Below are 22,047 nucleotides of genomic sequence, written 5' to 3' on the forward strand. Positions count from 1 at the left end.
ATGACGTTACTTTCATCAAGCTGCCGTTTTTATCACTTTCTTATAAATAACAAGCATAAACAACCTTTTCCCCCTCAGTCTGTACATACTTGGCCAGTGCAACCTTCTCTACAGTTTTTCTCAGACTGATTTTAGCAAGCTATTTGTGATGCAGTTTGGAGAAGTAGCTTACTAAGTGGGTCGTTATAAAAAATGTGGGTGATAAACACTATTGCTCTCTTTTTGTGCTTTATTAAGTCACAAGCTCTGGCTGACATGTAGCTACTTCTGTTGGGTCGAAAGTAGGATCACAAGCATAGTACATATAATATAGAAATTCTGTGTATTTGAAGAACATTGACATAGACAATAGTACAACCCCAAATGTTAAACAGCTAAGAACAATGACAGTTACTGTGAACTGGCCTCTAACATAGATAGTCTGAAAGCCATTATGTGAAATCCAGAGTAAGCAAGATGGCTCTGACACTCAAACTTTTGTAGTATCATCTGGAGTCTTTCTCTAGCATGGAGATTGATTTTTTTTTTTTTTTATTTTTTTTTTTATCTCAGTCCAGGACATGGGGGATCTGTGAGGTCAGCTGGATTGCTTTTCTTCTCCCAGCAAAGGGAACTTGCTTTTTCCTTCTGATGCTAGCAGGAAAAGATGTTTGCCCTGGAAAAAAGTATAACAAAGGAAGCTGTAAGGATAACAACAAAGTGAATAGACATCTGTTGTGTTGTTTTTTTTTTAATTTTATCACTATGAGAGAGGAAAGTCTATTTTAAGCTTATCTATGTTAGATGATGGGATCTGAAGATAAAATTCTGGCTTATAATAGCAACATTGGGTAACATACCTCTTATTAAAGAGAATGACATTAAACTAATTCAATAAAGAGAGCCAGCTATTACCAAATTAACCTTATGCCTTCTATCAAAGGATTTCAGAAACCAAAAGAAATGGTGATCAATCTTCTGTTTTTCTGAAGTCCTTCAGCTCAGTGGCAAAATTCAGAAGAAATGCAAGACTTAAAAACTTCTCACCACTCCTTCCACTCACTGCACCTTGCTGCTTTATTTCAGTTAAGGTTTGTTCAATACGAATGCAGTTCTTACGCAGCTGAACAATAACACTACCTATATGGCGAGGCTAAATGCTGCCTAAAACAAGCACAGCCCTTTCCCCAAGCGTCCTCCTCCCCACAGGCATGGCTGCGCATAAGACTTTCTAAACACTTGAAAACGAAAATCACAGCGGGCGTTGTACTCATCACCGTCTTAGGGACAGGTAATACTTAAGTTGCATCCAGAGCTCCTAATTTGCTTCTTATGTGTAAAAACAAACACAGGGGACCAACCTGAAAACCTAGTGCTGACTACCATTGCTGCCGTCTCTGCGGGCCCTGCTGAGCAAGCTGGCGAAGGATCTCTGTTTGTGGAGGGGCCGAGACTTTCGTTTGGGTTCTGCTCCCTCTCCTGCTTTACCTGTCAGCCGTGTGCTAGCACGGAGGCTGTGCTCCCTCCCCGAGGTAGCTGCCGGCCGAACGGCCGTTACCCTGTACGCGAGTTACACAGCGGGGAAGGCAAGTGCGGTGGGAAAGAGGCTCGCTCAGCACAGGCGGACTCGCACCGGGCCCCAGGCGCAGGGCGCGCAGGGCTGGCAGGGCAGGGCAAGGCAAGGCAAGGCGAGCCGAGCCGGCCGCCGCAGAGCACTAGTCCCGGCCGGACCTCACCCTCTGCCCCGCTTCACGGGCGGGCGGCCCCGGCCTGGGCGGCCATCTCGGGACCAGGCGGGGGGACACGGGGCCTACGAGCAGGATCCCGGCAGCCTTGCTCCAGCGAGGCCGCCGCCGAGCGCCCGGGGCCCCCTCCCCTCTCAGGGGGACCCCGACCCGCGCCCACACGACGCCGCCGCCGCCGCCGCCCCCTGGCAGCCGGGCCCTCCCCGGCGGCGCGCGACGGCGCTCTGGCCGCCGGCGGCCGCCCCGCTCCGTGGTGTGGGTGGCGGCCGCCGCGGGGGATGACGCAGGCGCCGGGCGGGCGGGCGGACGGGAAGGAGGAGCCCGCGATGGCCGGTGCCGCCGCCGTCGCGCTGTCCCTCGCTGCTCTGCCGGCCGCCGCCGCCGCCGCTGCCCCCCCGCCTCCGCTGCCGGCTCCCGGCCGCCGCGCCGCCGCCATGGCCGAGGAGGAGGCCTCCAGCGAAGGGTGAGTGGAGCGGGCCCGGGGTGACCCTCGTCCTCCCCGTAGGTGCCCGCGGCGGGGGGGGGGGGGGGGGGCGGAGGGCTGTAAGGGCGACCCCGGCCGTACCCTGCCGCTCCAGGCCCTGGTTGCCCGCCTCCCCCCGGCCGCTGGCCTGTCTCGCCGCAGCCCGAGCAAGCAGGTACGCTGCTGGGAGGCCGGCGGCGGCCGGTCCCGCGCGGCGCGGCTGGAGGCCGGCGTGGGCTCCCGCCGCCCCGAGCCGCCCGCCGGCTCCCCGCCGCGCAGCGCCTCCCGTGCGGCCGCCCCGCCTGCCCCCGGGCGCTCCTGCATCGCCTCCGGTGTGCTCCCTCGGCCTACGGGCACGCTGCCTGCCATTTTCCCTGCCGCACAGACCGCCCTCCTGCTGTGGCTTCCTCCCTCCCGGGGGTATAGATGGGTCCTCGCACGGGCAGGCGCCCTCCCGGGAGATTTTGCCACCAGCCCCGTGCCCGTGCCCGTGCCCTGCCGCTTCACCTTCTGCGGGCGAGCTGGGCGGTGCCTGGCCCAGCGGTTGTGACCGCACACCTGCTTACATGTATAGGTACGCATGTCACCGTCGCCTTTGCTTCGGCGCATGTACGCACTCGTGCTGTCATCCACCCTTCCTTTGCGCCCCAGAGTCCGGTACGCACACGGCTGTACGTGCTGCTGCCCCGTGCTTTTCTGTGCCTTTGCAACTTTACCGGTATGTACAGGTATCCCGTCTTCTCATTCCGCCCGTTCTGTACCTTTGTTTAGGTGTCGAGCAGACAGTAAGGCTCGTCAGCCCCTCTGCCATTGTATCACCATTCTTCTGTGTAATGCTTGATGCAAGTAGGAGATGAGAGCGCATCTTTTAATTACGAACATATATGCTGTTGCTCTAACTTTTCCCTTTTCTAGTACTGTATGCCTACCTCATCTCCAGCTAGCTCTGCTAACCTTTTCTTTCCTTTCACTATCCCAAGGCATTCACATCTACCAAAATAACTTCTCTGGCATAAATTATCCTGCCCCTGTTCTTAACATGTATCCCTAATACTTGGTGATAACTACTTACTCACACCCTCGATATCTGACTTCATTATAGCTATTAATCACCCTTCTGCCTTAAATTACATAGTTCTGCACTGTATCTTTTGTCTGTGTATATTCAAATGGTTCCGTGATAATCAAGTAATTAATCGGTGGCCTGTACTTCTTCCATTGACATATTCTTTACTCGTGTACGCCTTCTCATGCCTTGTCTTTCAGTGTATGTTTTATTTCTCGTTGTACACTTCAGCTTCCAGTACAGACTTGTTCTTATACCCTTCCATTGCCCCCAAATACATTGTCTGCCCTCCTTTATCCCACAATAGAATAATACAGTCATCTTGTCTCTGAGTCTGTTCACCAAACATACTTAATATTTGTCTGCTGGTCACTTACCTCCCAGTTTGTTCCATCATATTTTATGGTCCTAGTCCAAAAAATGCTCTATCAGGAGATATCTAGCTGTGCTCTCATTATACATGTGCTTTATACCCTCTGTCAGGTGTGTAAATGTGCTTTGTATGCACTGTTTACATGAATTTTTCCTATTTCTCCATCCTGTAGATATCAGGTGGTGTATCACATTGTTAATTGCCTGGCCCTCAAAAACTCATTTATTGCCTGTTCTTCTCCCATCTCCCTTCTCTCATAATTAAGTCTTGTGTTATTTTGAGAAATTCCACTTAAAATTCTTCAGCTACTTGCATGAAAATCATGCTGTGCATTCATGACTTCGTATCAAGGATGTTACTATTTGCATGTTGACATGTTACATGTCTGTTCTGTTACCTTTCAAAACTACCTCCATTCTCAGTCTTGTTCTCTTTTTAGTCCTTTTTCCAACTTCTGGCTTTGGTATTTCATCTTACGTTCTTTGCTGCTCTGCCAGCTCAATCTGACCAGAACTGGACTACCCATCTTTTCCAAACTCCCTGTTACGCCATTATGTCTTGGTTTCAGCTGGGATAGAGTTAACTGTCTTCCTAGTAGCTGGTACAGTGCTATGTTTTGAGTTCAGTATGCAAAGAAGGTTGATAACACTGATGTTTTCAGTTGTTGCTCAGTAGTATTTAGTCAGGGATTTTTCAGCTTCTCATGCCCAGCCAGCGAGAAAGCTGGAGGGGCACAAGAAGTTGGCACAGGACACAGCCAGGACAGCTGACCCAAACTGGCCAACGGTGTATTCCATACCATGGGACGTCCCATCTAGTTTAGGAACTGGGGAGGGGGAGTGGGGAATCACTGCTCAGGGACTAGCTGGGTGTCGGTCGGCGGGTGGTGAGCAATTGCACTGCGCATCATTTGTACATTCCAATCCTTTCATTATTGCTGTTGTCACTTTGTTAGTGTTATCATTATCATTATTAGTTTCTTCTTTTCTGTTCTATTAATCTGTTATCTCAACCCATTAGTTTTACTTCTTTTCCCAATTTTCTCCCCCATCCCACTGGGGGGTGGGGGGGAGTGAGCGGCTGTGTGGTGCTTAGTTGCTGGCTGGGGTTAAACCACGACACTTTATCACCATGTACACACAGCATTCTCTTTTCAAGTATAAACTTCAAAGGCTTCCCTTTCAAAGCACTATGCAGTTTTGTCTGCTCTGTAACTCTGTGCTCTCCTCCTTTCCTCAAGCTTAAAATAGTTTTTCAAAATAATCTCCTCACCACCCCCTCTGCGTTCTGCAACATTACCCATTTGAAACTACAGTCGCCTTCTTGGTTCTGTGTTCTTTCTGACCCATTCACATTCATAAAATACACATCATTTGTAAAGCCTCTTTGATGATTTACGGGGTTTTTAAGTAAGAGGCTTAAAATAGCTCTGCCTCAACCTGTTTTGTTTGTATGTTCATTCAGCATGTTAGCCTGAACTGTATTAGCTGTCTGGTTTGATCACATGGAGCGCTAAGTGCTGCTGAGACAGTGCCAAGTACCCTCAGCTTCAGTAGCCTGTCAGGATTGCAGGATCGTAACACTAGATGATCTGGACATAGGGTTAGGAATCATAGGCTAAATTTTCAAAAGGACTATGACAAGTTCCTCATCATGATTTACTCAGCTGGATAGCTTTTTAAAGCAGGGTGATTTTCAGGATGTTGTCAGTGTCTGCCCTCTGAACAATCAGGCCATTTCATCTGAAATCTTTCAGAGTAAGCCCCCCAATTCATTAAAGACTTCTAAGAACAAAATCTCATCCTTCTTTTCCATGAATTCAGAAAGTGCATTAGCTTTGATGAAATGCTAGTGCTCCAAGTTGTTAGTGTTTTTATTGGTCTGTTTCTAACAATAGTCAAAATCAGCATTTCTTCGTCTTTTGAAGTTGAGCAAAGCTCTGTACCCAGAGTGAAATATGTTAAATATTTTTTGATTTGAAACTCCTTGGCAGTGAGAGGAAGAGTACAATATACCATCAAAACCCTAGATTAAATTGTTAGTGACAGGTATATACAAAGAATAAATACAAAGTTTACTTTATCTGCTTTGAAAAAAATAGTGTGGCTCAACTTGTTACACAACACACTCAGTTTGTTGCAATCTGGTAACTGTGTAAAGCCTGGTGAAAACAGAATAGTGGCTTAGTTACTTTCTAGAAGATCTCAGCTGAAAGATACTCACTACATTGTCCTAACTTTGAATGAGAAGATAAATAAACAAATGTTTTAGTATTCATCATGGAAGTGATTGCATGGTTAACATGTCACCTGCTAACAATTTCCAAACCTCTTCACAGCCTTGGACCTTCTCTGCCTAAGTTTTAGATGTAGACTTCCGCCTGTGAGGCGAACAGCCTAGCATAAGCCTTTTGCCAGTATTGAATTCACTTACACTCACTCTGGATTCAGCAGGACTACTTATGGCTTGTAATATAACTAGGAATAGCAGCTACTAAATGTATGTATATATACAGAAAAAATCCCCAAAACAGAATGCTGGGTTTTTCCCTGCTCTGAGATAAGCGGAATAGCTTTCTTTAAAACAAAATTTTTAAGGGATCTGCACTTACGAGCCTACACCAGATTGATTGTAAGTGGCCTGTAATCCCACAAAATAATGGCTTGGTGTAATAGGTGAAAAGGTACACTGCAACACCAGTAATGACAATTATTTTTGCATTATCCTTCAAGCTTGTTTGTATGACAGAATTCTTTATACAGTTTTGAAGTGAGCTGTTTGATTAATAAAAGAGGAATAGTTTATTAGGCTTAGTAGAGCCTCCATCTGCCTCTTAGTAGGACAGTTCATGGGGATATCATAGTGATATGTTAAAGCATGATATTACAGCATGAAGGAACACTCTCAACTCAAAATATTTGCTTGATTTTTTGCTCATTACAGCATCTAGGTTTTAAAGCAAACTGAGTGGGTAGACTGCTGAAAGCAGGGTCCTGCTGACTTTTCTTTGTGAAAGGAGACTATTTCTAAGGGCCTTTCATATAGCACAGGTGACTGACAGCAGGTCTGGTACCTACAAGCTGCATTTTTAAAGGGTGAGTGAGACCTAAGTGCAGTGTGGTAAGCACATGTGGGAAATGGCTAAAGGACGTTTCCTTCCTCTTTTCTGATTTTGTCTTTTTCCCTGGCAGAGTTGTGTCACTTGTAGCTTCAGTGCTTAATGTCTTCTGTGTTACATCCGTGTGCTCATCTGAAAGTATATGTGTGAGCACGTTTTCGGGCATTTATAGGATTGTTTCTAATGGTTTTCCTGTCCTTGTATGAATTTGGGAAGGGAAGGTCTGTGTTCATTAGGGAAGATCTCTTTTCTCCCCCAACACAGACTCAAGGGAGAGAGGGAAAAGATGGCAAAATATAATAGGGGCTATCTTCTCGTTCCAGTGGCAGAAAAAAGGTGGTCATGTCCCTGTCCCTGGACAAGGAAGAATCTCATCCAAATGCCCCTGGGAGAGGCTTGATTAAACACTACAGGGGATAGAAAGTAATGTTCAGCTTTTCCCAGCTGGCAACCATAGGCAAACATTATGGAAAAAAAGTTTTAAAAAAATAAATTGCAATGACTATGTCAAAGTAGATGATCTGTTTAGCTCTTTTTACTCCATTTTGGCTCCTCTTCGAATTCCTTGTTTATTAAATATTCCTTGACTCATGTTTAGGGGAGAGATTGAGAGAAGAGTTTTCTATTTGTTATTTTTTTTAGATTTGCTTCACCCATTTCACACTAGACCTCCATGGTTATACCTGATTTACTTAACATTTGTGAAGGGGATTTTTAGATTTCAGTTAGACCCATTTATATGTTTACTTACCGCCTTACAAGTTCCCTCAGCTTAGCAGGAAATTAGATGACAGGGCTGATGGCAAGGAGCTGCTGAAGGACCACAGTCTTGGTCAAGATCTATTCATGAGGCAACAGTGAGGCCCCTGGACTTTGTTTCACAGTTTAAAAACAAAATGAGTAAAATTGGGGCATCCCATACATTTCATTTATAATTCAGCAAATATGTTTGTGATTTTTCAGAGAGTTCTTCGGTTCTTCATAGTTCTTCATGGTTCCTAAGGGAGACTGCCTTAGGAAACATCATCTAGAGGTTTGAATGCCACAGGCTAGACGTGTCTAGGCTGAAAGGTTTTCTCCTCTGCTCTTTCTGAAACTTGTTCTTCTATTAGACGATAGGAGGAGAGGCCACGCTAACGTGCTGCAGCGAACTGCGGAAGGTCCCCCCTCTTTCCAAGCAGCAGTCCATACTCTCAGTTGCCCCTTTCCAGTGGCCTGTGGCAACAACACTGGTTGCTGCCTTCAGTGAAGCAGCATTCAAGTGTGTGGTTTCCACTGCCACCCGTGGGCATGCAGGTGATCCCAGAGGTCAGGTGTGCTTTGTGTGCTTCACGCTCTGTGTATGTAGTAAGTGGACATGAATTTTTACGGAAACTGTCACAAGAAGAGACTCTTTCAGCGTCTGGCCTGAAGGTTTCCTCTGCCTCCTGTAGAAGATGCCTCTCTCCTTCAGTGATGACCTGGCCAAGTCATATGCTATGACAGAAATCCCCCACAAAAAACATCTGACTAGATTTTTTAGGCATCCGGCTCAAGTCATTAAAGAAAAATGTGAGAAGCAGAGGGAGGAAGATAGTAATTATGTAGTAGCTTTTAATTTACATTTACTGCTGGGGGGGTAAGGCAGGTGGAAGAGGCAGCATTAAAAAGTCTGCTACTACAAAAATTGCCAAAGTAGGATTAGGGTACCTGGGGGGCGTCGTAGCACCAGTGGGAATTAAAGCAGAGTCACAGATCCAGAGAGGCAGCTAGCTGTGGGGTTACTACTTGGAGAATGCAAACTTCAGCCACTGTTGCATGTCTTTGGGTATATTCTAGGTTTTTTAGACCCTGCTAGGGGGCTGGTAGGCCCAGTTAGACACTTACCCCTCCAAAAATGACAATGTCTGTGCCAGGAAGATCTCCCTGGTCTCTGACTTTCCTGAACAACTTTCCCAACTGATAAATTATAAAAGCAGCTTTTCTTTTCTCTCTTATATAGTGGTTTATTAAGATTGCTTGTTGAGGAAATTCTGATTCTTTTGTTTCATAACTTTTGACTATTTACTTGCAACTCTGACATTCTTTCACGGTAGGTTTTTGTACATGATTTGTATTGACAGCCAGAGAGAACAGGGCATGGGAGGAAAGGCGAGTGTCTGCATTTGCATTGGCTCTGAAAGATGCAGATGAGAAGCTGAACAGCAGGAGAGAGGTCAGTGGAGAAGAGAGATTTGTGAGTCAGTGAAGCTGTGCAAGGGAATGAGGTCAGTCTGGAATAAGGTTAAGAGGGTAAAAGAGGAGGATTTTAAGGGTAAGCCTTGAGTGACACGAAGAAAATGTGGTGAGGAATGGCAAAGGAGGAAGGTACTCTGAATGAGTTGTCATAGAAAACTCAGGATCATACGAGACTGCAGAAAGGAGGGGAAGATACAGCTGTAAAAATGCGTTTTGTAACAAAAGATGCAAGAGCGCCTGTTGCCATTGAGGAAGTCCACTCATATATTGAAGTGGGGAGATAAATGTATTGCAATGAGGAAAAAAAAGAAAGGAGGTGGGTTAGTGCTAGCAAACTATCGAAGATTTTTTTTTTCTTGATTACATTTAATAAGTGTTATACTGACCCTAAAGGCTTACTAATTATATCGTACCTTTCCATGAGGAGACATTTGATGCAATGGCTTTTTAGACCCACTTATCTTCTTATCTATTTCTAACGCTACTTACACTTTCTTAACTTCTAAAGCATTTGTAGTGTAGGCATGTACACAAAACAGTTTGTTAGGAAAAGGGTTGTACACTTAGGTTTTCCAGAAGTGGAAATGAGGCTAGGTAGCCCAAAACATTGAATTCCAGTTCTTGAAATTTGACATAGGTAACTGTTAGTCACCATAGGTGACTATGATAAAGGAACATAATGTAGAAGCTGTTCTAATGGTCTGCAGTGAAACAAGCCATCTTCAGTATGTATTCACACTCGAGACAGGTATGATACGAGTGGGGTTTGTGTATAGCACGTTTGGAGCCAAGGGAAATAATCATGTGCTTTAGATAGTGTTTTATCTATGTTCATATATGTCTCTCTATGGAAAAATAAAAATAACCATCTATTTAAGTTTTGATCTGAATTGTGCATAATACACTATGGAATATAAACAAAAGATAAGTGGGGTAGAGTGTGTGTGGGTGGGCAATGGTGCAGATTTGAGAGGTGCCTGTTACATGTGTGGTTTGTTCTTGTCCTGTTTGATGGAACTTGGGGACAGTCTGAAGTGCGGGCCACTGGCATGGTAGATATGAGGAGGCTGACAAATAAAGTTTAATCTAGGCTGAGGTTATGCAGTATCCGAAGGGCGGCAGGAGTACATCAGTAGGTGGATGAATAAAATGGAAGCAGTGGAAAGTTCTGTAACATCTGAAGGGCACCAAGAGGAAATTTAAATTTTCTTTAATTATGCTTTTCTTCACAAATTCTTAATGCAGTGTGCAGTGTGTTGTTTTTACAAACACTTAACAGCTGTAGCAGTGCCAAGTTCTATCAGATGTGAGTTTACTGTGGAGGAGGCAGAGTGATGTAGGTTCTCAGTGGTACCTAACTTGTGTGTTGCACCCATGATCTCTTATCACAAGGTTGAGTAGTTTTAGTGGGACTGTGCAGCTCCCCCCATTCCTCTCCTCTGCATCTTTATCTCTGTATTCTTCCATTCCTGGTCTGTAGTTGCTAATATGATTTTTCTGTAGATTATGTTTGATTTTAGCTTTTAAATCAAACTATAAAATAATGGGTCCTTACAAGAGATGGAAGGAAATAACCAAGGACTTGCTTGGCTGGTTAGTATTAGCAGTTAGTAGACCATAAAGTTTTTAAGTGGAAATGCCTGTATGTTAGAAAGTGTGTTGTAAGTTAGGGAGGAACAGTGTTTCTCAAAGCTGGTGTCTTTTGGATTTAGTGTGAGAATAATGTTGGTTACACACTGATGTTTTAGTTGTTGCTAAGTAGTGCTTACCCTAAGTCAAGGATTTTTCAGTTTCCCATGCTCTGCCAGCGAGCAGGTGTACAAGAAGCTGGGAGGGAGCATAGCCAGGACAGCTGACCTGAACTAGCCAAAGGGATATTCCATACCATAGAACATCATGCTGAGTATATAAACTGGGGGGAGTTGGCCAGGAGGGGTGGATCACTGCTTGGGCATTGGTCAGCGGGTGGTGAGCAATTGTATTGTGCATCACTTGTCTTTTCTTGGGTTTTATTTCTCTCTCTCTTTTTTTTTTTTTTTACATTTTTAAAAATTTTTATTGTTATTATTATTGTATTTTATTTTACTTTAGTTAGTAAACCATTCTTATCTCAACCCATGAGTTTTACTACTTTTATTTCTATTCTCTTCCCCATCCCACTGGGAGTGGAAAGGAGTGAGTGAGCGGCTGCATGGTGCTTGGTTGCTGGCTGGGGTAAACCACATCAGCTGGTTAGAATTGATGAGTTCTCTGCTCTGTAGTATATTTGTGGCCTGACTTCAACCTGACTGTGGAGGAGACTTCGTGATGTTTTGAAGGACGGTAGGACAGTGCCCTTGTTTGTAGATTTGCAACCTATATAGCAGTGAACAGTAATAGGAATTAGTAATAGCTGTATGACCACACACATAGTTTCTTCATTATTGCATACATGCTTAATGGTTTCTTGCACTGGCTGTTAACACAGCTACTTTGTAAGCAGTATGAGCATTACAGGCTGCAGGCTTGGGTGGCAGTCCACAGATAAACTTCATTCTTGTACGTACTGACAAAGCACATGCCCTGAAATGGCCACCTTTAGGTGTAGCTAGAAAGGGGATGGAAGAAATGACAAAAACATATAAAAAGGATACATATGCATAAAAAAAATGAAAGGCAATGCTGGGAGACAGAGAAGAAAATGGGGAGGGGGCTGCAGTGATGCAAGGTATACAGCAAAGCATACCTATGACTGAGGTTCAGCATGGGAAGGAGCAAAATTCCTCTCCACTGCCTGAATGCTCAGGTTGCTCAAATGAATTTAAGTAACACGGTAATCTTCAATATTACTAAAACAGCCAGAAAATGATCCTTGGTTATGGCTTCACATTCATTATTTACATTCTCAGGTTAATTTTGATAAGTGATAGTCCTGAGTAACACCGTTAATATAGAGACAGTAATAAAATTTGCTTCTGAATTTTTACATTCATTCTGATGTTGAATGTTCTAATACAGAGTTCAAGATGCAGTAAGTATGTAAGGAATGCATTGTTTTTACCTCTGACCTAGTGTAGCAATATCCTGCAATAACCTATCATGGGCTTTTTGTTGGAGTGGGTCTGATGTAGATTACACTCCCTAGAAATATTATGCAGAGGTTTTCAAAACATTCTATTTTAATGTTACTGAAGTATCCAAGAGTTTCACAACATCTAATTGCATGGAACATCTTGGCTCAAAACTCATCTAAACATAACTTTATAGGCAGGGTTATAATGTCATCTGGGGAAAAAAAATGGGTTCCTTTTTAACCCATTCATAGCAATTTCATGGGTTTTTTTGTCACCTCATGAAAATGGTAAGCAGACATTTGTTAAAGGATTGAGGGGTTTTGTTCCCATACCATATTTCTAATTCTTGTTTCTGGGTCTTGCCTCTTTAGTATGCTCCTCAAGGTTTTTTCATGCAGTGATTATGAACTGGAACATGGAATATTTTTCTTCTCCTGATGTTTTTCTGCAACTGCCAGAGCCTATTTTTTTGTCCTAGGAACATCTCATTCAAACTGTTGTTGTGGTTACTCCATCTACTGTACATGCAGAAGCTCCTCCCCTGGATATAGAGCCTTTGCAATAACACTTACTATACATAGATTGTGGATGCTTGAATTATTCTGACTGTATTCATTATTCTCAGAAAACTGAAGCACTAAAGAACATGCTGCACTTTGGCGACAGGAATGAAGAACTACAAGGACTCCTAAAATTGGTTATGCTCTTAAAGTTCTCATGAAACCGTATCCTGAGCATTGTTCCCAAGACATCCCTGCCCTGACTGAGGTCATGATTATATGTTACTGTCTGTAAATGGCAGCTCTGACTTAAAAGCTGCCCGTCCTCCACCTTGCCTTGCTGGTCTTTTTTCCATCTTGTTAGTCCATAGGTCTGCTGGTTAACTGTTTGGCTTCACTGTAGCTGGATCTCCGTAATTAATCTGGTTTAAAACGTAGTTTCTTTTAAAGCTGAATCATTTCACAAGTCTGATAGAGAAAGCATCCACAAAATAGTTGAGTTGGGAAAATGGAGGGAATAGTAAGCTTTTAGATCTGATCTGATCTGATCTGCTGGTAGTGAGGATGGCCTGAGATTCAGGCGTTACATCACCCAGTTTACTGCATACTGACACCAGCAGGAATAAAAACGCTTAAGTAGGGTGCTTCTCCAAGTTGGTCTAACACATGGACTTCTCTGTGTGTTTTATCTTTCTCATTTTAAAAATTGGCTTTCCTTGACTTAACAAGCTAACACTGAATATTAACTGCAGTCAACTACTTTTGTCAAAAGTTTAAGTCTAATATATGTTTGCTGCATTTTGTTCTCAGTTTCATGCAGAGCGTGTTGCTTTCATGTGATAAACATATTTTCCTAATTTCCTAAATTTTCCAAATTTAATTAGGAAATTTGAGTCCTCTTTTGTGCTAATCAGTAATGCATTCTGTCATTTCCAATTAAATGTGCTTTGCCTTACAGTTTTTACTTTATTTTATAATTAAGAAAATCTCACCATTATATTCTTATATATTCTTTGGACAGAAGGAGCATTTATCTTGGTCTTTAAGAATGTATTTTATTTACTTCTTTACATTAAAACTTTCTCCACCCCAACTTTCCCTCTCATAGCAAGATTTCTGCTTTAAACTAGTACTAAGCTTGGATGTGTAATTTTCTTGGATTTTAAATGATTACAGTTGTTGATGCTAGAGAGACTGCTTGCTTGTCTGAAACCGTATAGGAGGACTTGAAAATGTTCATAAAAATAAATCCACAATGATTGACATCCTAATTTTAGTGGTACTACCTTATGTGTTTTAAATTTCTTATCACTATTAGTCATTTAAAATTGTGTTATCAAACAGAAAAATGTTATCAAATTTGATTCAGAGATATGCAGTTCCAATATATAATAATTTTAAAAGTTTCTTGAGTTGAAAATAGTTGCCACCTCTGTATCTCCTCAAGTTTACTTTTCAATTTATTGGAGTTTTAGAAACATGTTTTATTGTTCTTTCACACACTAGGTGAAATAGGTTTATTGCATTTTTCTCCAAAGTACTTTTTTTCCCCCAGTGATTTGTTAAACAATCTACATGCAAGGGAAATTCTCCTGGGAGTAAACAGAGAACAAGATGGAACTCGGGTATAGTGAATGCTGGAAAAAAAAAAATTTCTTTACTTAAATAGTAGGGGGTTTTGTAATGGTAGTGTTGCTAGTAAGTGTTAATTAAAAAGCATTAATTCTTGCCATAATCAGTCACGTAAACAGCACTCAGTATGCTGGTGTTGCAGGCCTTTAAATTAATGAAATGGGAAAGGAAAAGTTTATTATAACTTAACTCTATCTTGGACATAAACTAGCCAGATGTAAACCTGCTACTTTTCTCTGACATTTTGACACACAAAGTCCTATTTGATTCTGTTATCCTTGACTGTTTCTTTTGCTTTGTATTGTTTCAGGTCATTACCTGTAAACTTGAAATTTAGTAACCAAAAGTAGAATTTGCTCTGAAAACTTGATGCTGTTAAGGATGGAAGAAACCACATCCTACTTACCTCTTAGGCTTTGTACACAAAAGTAGCCTACTGCTGATGCTGAGGAAAATGCAGAAAACATTCAGTAGACAGACTTATTCCTGCTGTTCCTTTTAAAAAAAAAAAAAAAAAGATAAAAGAAAAAAAGATAATGAAAAGGGTAGAAGTGTATCTCTAGTTATTTCACTTAAGCATCCATCCATACAAAATCCTATGTTAACTAGAAAGTGTCCTTAGATCTTTATAGTAAAACAGTTTTTCTTTTAAAATTGGCAGTTTGCCCTAAATTTGATGTGTTGACTTCATGTGTTATGAATACCTGATGCTCCTTTTCACTCCTTCTGGTTTGCCCATTCTTAGTATTTCTGTAACAATTGAAAGGGCTGAGTGAGTTGCTTTTCCCTGCAGGTGGTTGCTCCATTCTTTAAATTATTGATCTCTTTTGAGTGTTACTTGTGGATTAATGATAATATTTAAGTACTTAGGGTTTGTTTTGATAAAACGCTGAGCACTCTAAACTCAGTTCAGCGGAACACTTAAATATATGACTAGTTCCATTGAAGTACAATGCTTAAGTGTTTTTATGTGATGGGGTTACGTGAGACCTTAGAATAGTAAGCCTTATGATGCTTATCATATTTAGATTTCAACACATCGGCAGTTCTGAATTCCTTTGCTTGCACAGTACTTCAGAAATACTTTATGCGGAAGCAAGATGGGAGAGCCTGAGCTGTCTTTCTATTAGCTTACCCTTGTTTTTCTGTTACAGTGCAAGATTCTCTTAATTTGAGGCTAGCTCAAATTGATGGATGTTCGTAACTGCCATACCAGGTGGATGACCCTGAAAATCACGATGCCATTCCTCTTGGTGCTGGGCAGAAACAGTACAACAAATTCCCTGCATTAATTTGATTTTATTTTCTTCCTTATAAATACCTGGAATTAATTCTGAGAGTCAGGAGAGGAGAGGGTTAGGGTTTTTGAAAGATCAGCTTGATTCTAATAAGTTTTAAGGGTAAAGGGTAAAGCTTGAAATGGTTCACCAGTGAGTTCACTCAGTGTTTCAGCATTTTAAGTTTTTGAGCTTGTTCCCTAGCTAAAACGTTGGTAGTTTGCCACATTGTCTTCACAAATTCAATTAAAAATCTTAAATATGTTCATTTGCGGAGAGCAAGACAGAAACAGATATGCAGCTCTGTTGCTCGTGCAGAGCAACGGTTACATTCCAGTAATCCTTTGCTTGTGAATTGTGTAATTGTTGTATACCCTGAGCTCTGGCTCCCCTACTGATGTCATTTTTAAGGCCAAATAATCTTCATGACAGGGAACATGCATGTTTCAGCACCTGTTTCTTGGTCCGTATTGGGAGTTTTGGTTACCTTACTAACTTCAAAATTCTTAGTGGAAAGCCAACTTTTATATTTCAGTATTGTAGAAAGATCTCTGCATGTCCTGTCTTGGTGGGTCAGCAATTTTTGACAAATCATCATGCAGCAAATGGTGTTGCTTTCATTTATTCTGATTTAGTGGAGTTCTGTTGCTTACGGGTTTTTTGTTTTGCTTTTTGGCCACACAGGCTTTGCATAGATTATTACAGTTAGATCTACAATGGTGGTGCACGTGGGAAAATAACCTCTGTTGAATGATTTTCACCTTAATACCTCTTGTAAGCCATGCATTCATATAACTGTCATGTGAGTAAGTAAATTGTCAGCTTGAAAAGTGAGAGTGAGCTCCATGTACATTTTTATCTCCTAGATAGAGTTATAAGCAACTTCTGCTGAACATTTGTTGAACATCTTTATACGGTAGAGCTTCATTTTTTAAATCCACATTATAAGCCAGAAATTAGATAGATTATTCAGCTGTTTGAGTGCATACCTCAGTGCTACAATAGATGTTTTCAATTCTTCTGTATTATCTAAGCTTTCATGAGCTTTTTGTGGAGTATGTCAAATTTGTAGCTGACTACAGATCCATCAGTTGTCTTGGATGTAATCAATTCTCACCAAGCTAAACAGGATTAATTTAGCTGACAGAATGGTAGTATCCAAGTTACCTATTTGCCATCTTCTTCATCCAATTTGACGTAATTAGTGGAGGTGGATGGGTGGGTCAGGTTTGCTATACCTCTGCCTCTACTTGATTCCCAGTTCCTTTGAAAGTTACCCTCGGGCAATTTAAGCTGTGCTGTGACAGCAAGTTCTTGATTCAAATTAACATTCAGGCAGCTACGGAAAAGCGGTGTTATCCTTAGTTACATTTTACATGATATTCAATTATTCTTTATTCCTTACATGTCTAAACATAGTAATTATTATTTATTTTTAAATAATTATTTTATTTATTTATTTTTATCCTTATGCTGGGACCCAGGGAAACAGGACACGTGCTCCAACCAGCCAATGTGTTAGGTCCTGGCTGGTGGGTTGGCCCCTGCACATAGCCGTTGCAGCTCCATGTTGTCAGATGTCTGTGCCTGTGTCCCTTTTTTTTTTTTTCATTATTTATTACTGTATTTGGTTATCAGCGTAGGCTGATGATGATCTTACTAATCTTCTAGCCGCACACTAATCACCTCGACTTTCTCCATATCTAAGGCCATCCAGTGCATGTCTCTGGGGCTTTCCCTTACCTTCTGGTCTCCTGCCCCAGACATGTTACTAGAAGTGTGGAGGTCTGTAGGCAGAGGGAGTGACTTCTTTGAACACCCAGCAGGTCAGCTGGCCTCTGATTTTTCCAGCTTCCAGTACTCCAGACTTTTTCATGTGGCTGTGAATAAGTGTAACTGACGCAAAATAGGAGATGCAAGGAAGCATGCTATGGCATGCTCTGCCCTACTGACTGTTGCTTATTTTAGCATGGATGTGCACACTGGTTTATGTTACTGCATGGCCACAAACGAATATACAGGTTAAATACTACTAGTTACATGCCTTGGTAATTTGGCACATAACGTCCATGTGTACAATCAGTATAAAAATGATAGAAATTTGGGCTGTCAGTTGCCAGATTTATTTCACGCTTTTTGATTCGGCAAGCAGCTAAGCCCAATGGATTTCTTAATGCCTCAAAATACAGTTCCACTGTTGAGTTTTCTTTTTGTAAAAAGAAAGATGGAAACAGAGTGTTTGGGAAGTGGTGGGTGATGAAAGCAGAATGGGGGTCTGCCTCTTTTGACGGTGGGTAGCTCACTTACAAAGTGAAACTAGTGGAAATCTTTAGTTTTCTTTCATATCTTATCTCCAGTGCTGGTGAGTACAGTGTCTTGAAAGGTCCATTGCTTCTTTTTTGACGTTACATAGCTCTTTTAACTTTATATCACAGAAATAAAAATGATAGGCCATGTAAGCAATTGACATTCTTGTGTGCATTTAGAAGACACGTTTAGGACGGATGTACAAAAGAAATTATACAGTCACACTCTACTCTTCCAAAACTATCAGAGAAATTATTCAAATAGATTAAATAGTTGATTGTTCTCCACATGTGGAAAACATCTAGCAATGTGGTAAATAATTTTTGGAAGGAGGGGGTGAAAACCAAAGGATTAAGTCTTGAATATAAGTAACTAAATATTTTCTTTCTAAAATAACTTTTCTGGAAAGTGATCACTGTTTTGACAGAAAGCCTTCTCCACTTTCTCTTTTAGTTCAGCAAGTACAGAATGACTGAATTGCAAACATAGTTTTTAAGTGTTTCAGCTTGCTGACTTCATCAGGCTATGTGTATGTGATGTCTCTTCTGAATGAAAATCTCAGTATTTATAAACAGTACTGATAACTAACAAAAGAAAGAGTGGGCATCTATGTTATAACTTTCTTATTCCGATACAATTTTCTAAATATTTTTAATGAGTATCCAGGTGTCTCCCTAAGACTGGGAAATAAAATTCTGGGACTGTGAACTGTAGATTTCATTTGTATTTCATTGTGGTCATATCTCCGCACTGTCTTCATGTTGACATGTTGCAGCTTTTCTGTAAAAAAAAAAACAACACTTTAAAGAAGTTCCTTTGCTGAATCAGTGGTTTTGCCAAGAAGAAACATTTCCTATAGTTTTGGTTTGAGGGAAATAGTGATTCGGTTTTGTGCTTCTGACCTAGGAGTTATGAATGAAAATGCCTAGTTAAGCATGTAACTAGCAGAAAGTTTGTCTCAGGAGGGTGGTGACATAGCTATTGTTTAATAATTTACCAGAGTGATTCATAACATTGGACACAATTAGTGATTTAAACTCAGATTTCACAGTTATTTGCTGGTGAAACTGCTTTTGGCTGGTGCCAGCTTTAACCTCTTAAAAATCTTCCTTTTAAATAAAAGCATAGATTAATGTGGAAGCAAAATACTTGGATGCCCATTCCTGTAAGATGCTGAGCGCCTTCATTTCTTAGGTTGCATGAGGACATGGCATGGAATGACATGCAACCATCCTTTCCCAGTCCCTCAATACACCATTATAATGATTCCCACAGTCTGGTGGTTTAGGAAGCTTATTTACAGAACAGCCACACATCAGTGCGTTTCTCAGAGGAGTAAATATTACTGAATAGCAGTGGGCATGGGTGACTGGATGATTAATCCTTTTTGATCAAGTATGGTTTAGGGGTTTTTTTCTTTATATCCCCTAACATGTTTATATGAAGCCGAACAGTGCTGCTTGTGATTGCATTGTGCATCCCCAGAAAACCTTTTATGTTGTATCATAAACTTAAGTAGTTATGCAGCTAAAGTAGCTCAATCTCTTAAAAAGCAGGGGAGAGAAGGTCCTTTGGGTAAAGAACTTGGGGGGGCTAGATCTGTAATTTGTTATCAATGTGTTGTGTACACCCTGAAAAATTGGACATTAGTATACTTATGGTCTTTTAACATTAATTGTTGTACAATTAGTATTTGCAGTGTTCAGTCTTGAAAATACTATAACTAACTGGAAAGCAGTTCAGTGTAGGAAAAAAGTGCTAAAGTTGCTTGTGAATTTGGTGACCTTATCCTCTTCCCTGTGAGGAATCGTCTGGGGTCCTACAGTAGCACAGATAGTCTGAGCCACTTCAAAAACAGGTGAGAGAGGGAAAAATAGGATTCCGTCTTAAAAACAAAGGATAAATTAACACCCAGGAAGAGCTGTACCCAACTGCTGTGTCTTTTGAAGCACTGTCAGTGAGGCAACGCTGCTAGCTGAGTCATTCCCCCTGCTCTCATGGTCAAGCTAGTTCTACCAAGATAGTAACTGACAGCTGGAAAAGCAGCTTCTGTTGGGGGAATTGAAATTCTGTTTTGTTTTCCTCTGGGACTTTGCTTCTAAGTTGGTAATGAAGGCCCTGGTTTTTTGCTTTGCTAGAATAAGCCTTCGTATTTTTCACTTTTTAAATTTATCTAGTATATGAATCATTTCAAGTTAGGCTGGGAAGTGCATGGTTTATTGCTTTTTTTGGAAATAGTAGGTTCATGCAGGGTAATGTGCGTGCAGGCAGACTTCCAAGGGAACTTGAGAGGAGTGTAGAAACCCCAATGATTGTGCCAGGCTTGTCGGGTCGGCGTGAGGGCTGATGTCTCCACGTTCTTAGAAGAAGCCTGCTCTGACGGAGATAGAACAGTACACTCTGATAAGGAACACACAGCGGACAAACAGCGTGCTGTTTGAAGAACACCCCTGATTATGACACCACTTTATAGAATTCAGGAGAAAGTGAATTCCCTCCCACTGCACACTCCTGTCCTGCATGGTGTGTAATTGGGGTTCTTTTATGAAAAGCAGCAAAAGAAATGTCTTCAGAGCATCAAATGGTGCAAAAAATTACCATCTTGCTCAAGAAATTTTTATTCTCTATTGCTGTTGTAGGTTAGGATGGTTATTCAGCTGGCTTCCTGCTTGGTGTCCCACATCACTGCTACACCTTAAAGAGGCTGAGGACAAAATGCTAAAATGTAAGTCTTTGTTTTTTAATAAGATTCATAGATACCACTAGATTTTATATAAATTTACATTAAATATAATCAGAGAAGTTTTTAAATATGGCTTTTACACTATAATTAAATAAACAGGTTTATATTTAGATTTTCATTGTTCCCTTATTTAAATATTTGATTGTAGGCTCTCCCCTTTGAAAGGGAGCTCCTATTTAAAACAGCGGGTTTTGTAGAATATACTTCATATTTTATCAGGCACATCTAGCAACATAATTTTTTCCCACTCTTTCTTCAGGTATTGCAAGTACATACAATAAACGATATGTGTATATATCTAATGGAAATAAAATATGGACACTGACATTCTCTCCAGACCTTTCACATAAAACTCCACTTGTTCTCCTGCATGGGTTTGGAGGAGGTGTTGGACTGTGGGCTCTCAATTTTGAAGATCTCTGTGAGAACAGGCCTGTTCATGCTGTGGACCTCTTGGGATTTGGACGTAGCAGTAGACCACACTTTGACACTGATGCTCAGGAAGCAGAAAACCAGTTTGTGGAATCCATAGAAGAATGGAGAAAGGAGGTGGGGTTAGAAAAAATGATTTTACTTGGACACAACCTAGGTGGATTCCTGGCTGCTGCTTACTCATTAAAATACCCATCAAGGTATGTGAAAATAAAGGAATGAAGGAATTCCTTTTCTGTATTTGACTAGTGATTTTAACACAGATTTTATTTCATCAGTCTCTTTACAGATTATCTTTAAGTAAATGACTGTGCTGATTTAAAGAAACTTGATACTGAATTTTAAGCCCGAAGTATTAATTGTATGGTTTGTTTCCAGATTAATAGAAATAAGTAGATATGGTAAACATGCATTTCTGTGTACATTTCTGTACCTCTTTTTTTGTTCAGTATCCCCTTGCCAAGTTATAAGGCAAAACAACAAGATTGTATTTATGTATGGATGATTTGTGACATCTCTGATCAAACACAGGTTTGTGAAGGGAAAATAAGCCTGTTTCTGCCAAACTTCCCATTATTATGGATAACATTGAAACTTCTGAACGTAATTCCCCTAAGTTATTTACGGCTATATGCTAGAAGTCGGCCTGGTGCCAGCATGATGATGTAAAAATTATTTTAGTGACTGATTTAAATTGTCTGTATGCCACTTCATACTTCTTCTTTGAAAAACAACCCAGCTGCAGCAGTCTTGTAATTGTATTTCATCAGCATTTTCTGCACTCCATTGTGCCAACAGCTAATCTTTTTTTTTTTTTCACTTAAACTAATAATTTGTCTCTTTTTTTTATATAGTCTGGTTATATAGCCCCTGGTGAGCTAGGATCCCACCAGCTGAAGTCATTCTGTATCAAAAAAAGACATTGCCTTTGTTTAGATACACATAGTGGACTCCTGCGAAAAACTGTGGATAAAAGTTTAGCTTTCCACATAGTATGGCAGATTCTATATTATACAAAACGTATCTTATTCTTTTATATTCACATCAGTTTATACCATATACATTCCTTTGTCTCTCATTTGGAGATTTTGAAATAAATTCATACCTCATTTTTTGCTAAAACACTTTGCGTCTTTCCAAGT

General features: G+C 41.1%; 1 protein-coding gene and 1 long non-coding RNA gene across 3 annotated transcripts in view; one reads left to right on the forward strand and one right to left on the reverse strand.

Annotated features, from left to right (window-relative positions):
- Window positions 1-215: 215 nt before the first annotated feature.
- Window positions 216-1,982, reverse strand: LOC138681974 (uncharacterized). Its single transcript, XR_011322209.1, has 2 exons — window positions 1,341-1,982; window positions 216-655 (listed from the first exon to the last, which is right to left on the reverse strand). It is a non-coding gene; the product is annotated as an uncharacterized lncRNA (long non-coding RNA).
- A 5-nt stretch (window positions 1,983-1,987) lies between these two features.
- The window catches only part of ABHD5 (abhydrolase domain containing 5, lysophosphatidic acid acyltransferase), a 33,573-nt gene continuing 13,513 nt past the window's right edge, over window positions 1,988-22,047 (forward strand). Inside the window, exons 1-3 of one of the 2 annotated variants that reach the window (XM_069770528.1) lie at window positions 1,988-2,187; window positions 20,370-20,455; window positions 20,733-21,105. In XM_069770528.1, coding sequence (XP_069626629.1) covers window positions 2,003-2,187; window positions 20,370-20,455; window positions 20,733-21,105 — 644 coding nt within the window. In that variant the 5' untranslated portion in view covers window positions 1,988-2,002. Of the gene's footprint in view, window positions 2,188-12,770; window positions 12,806-20,369; window positions 20,456-20,732; window positions 21,106-22,047 lie in introns of those variants that run through there. The other variant, XM_069770537.1, reaches the window with a different exon arrangement.

The sequence above is a fragment of the Haliaeetus albicilla genome, chromosome 2 (assembly GCF_947461875.1).
Source record: "Haliaeetus albicilla chromosome 2, bHalAlb1.1, whole genome shotgun sequence".
Classification (NCBI taxonomy): domain Eukaryota; kingdom Metazoa; phylum Chordata; class Aves; order Accipitriformes; family Accipitridae; genus Haliaeetus; species Haliaeetus albicilla.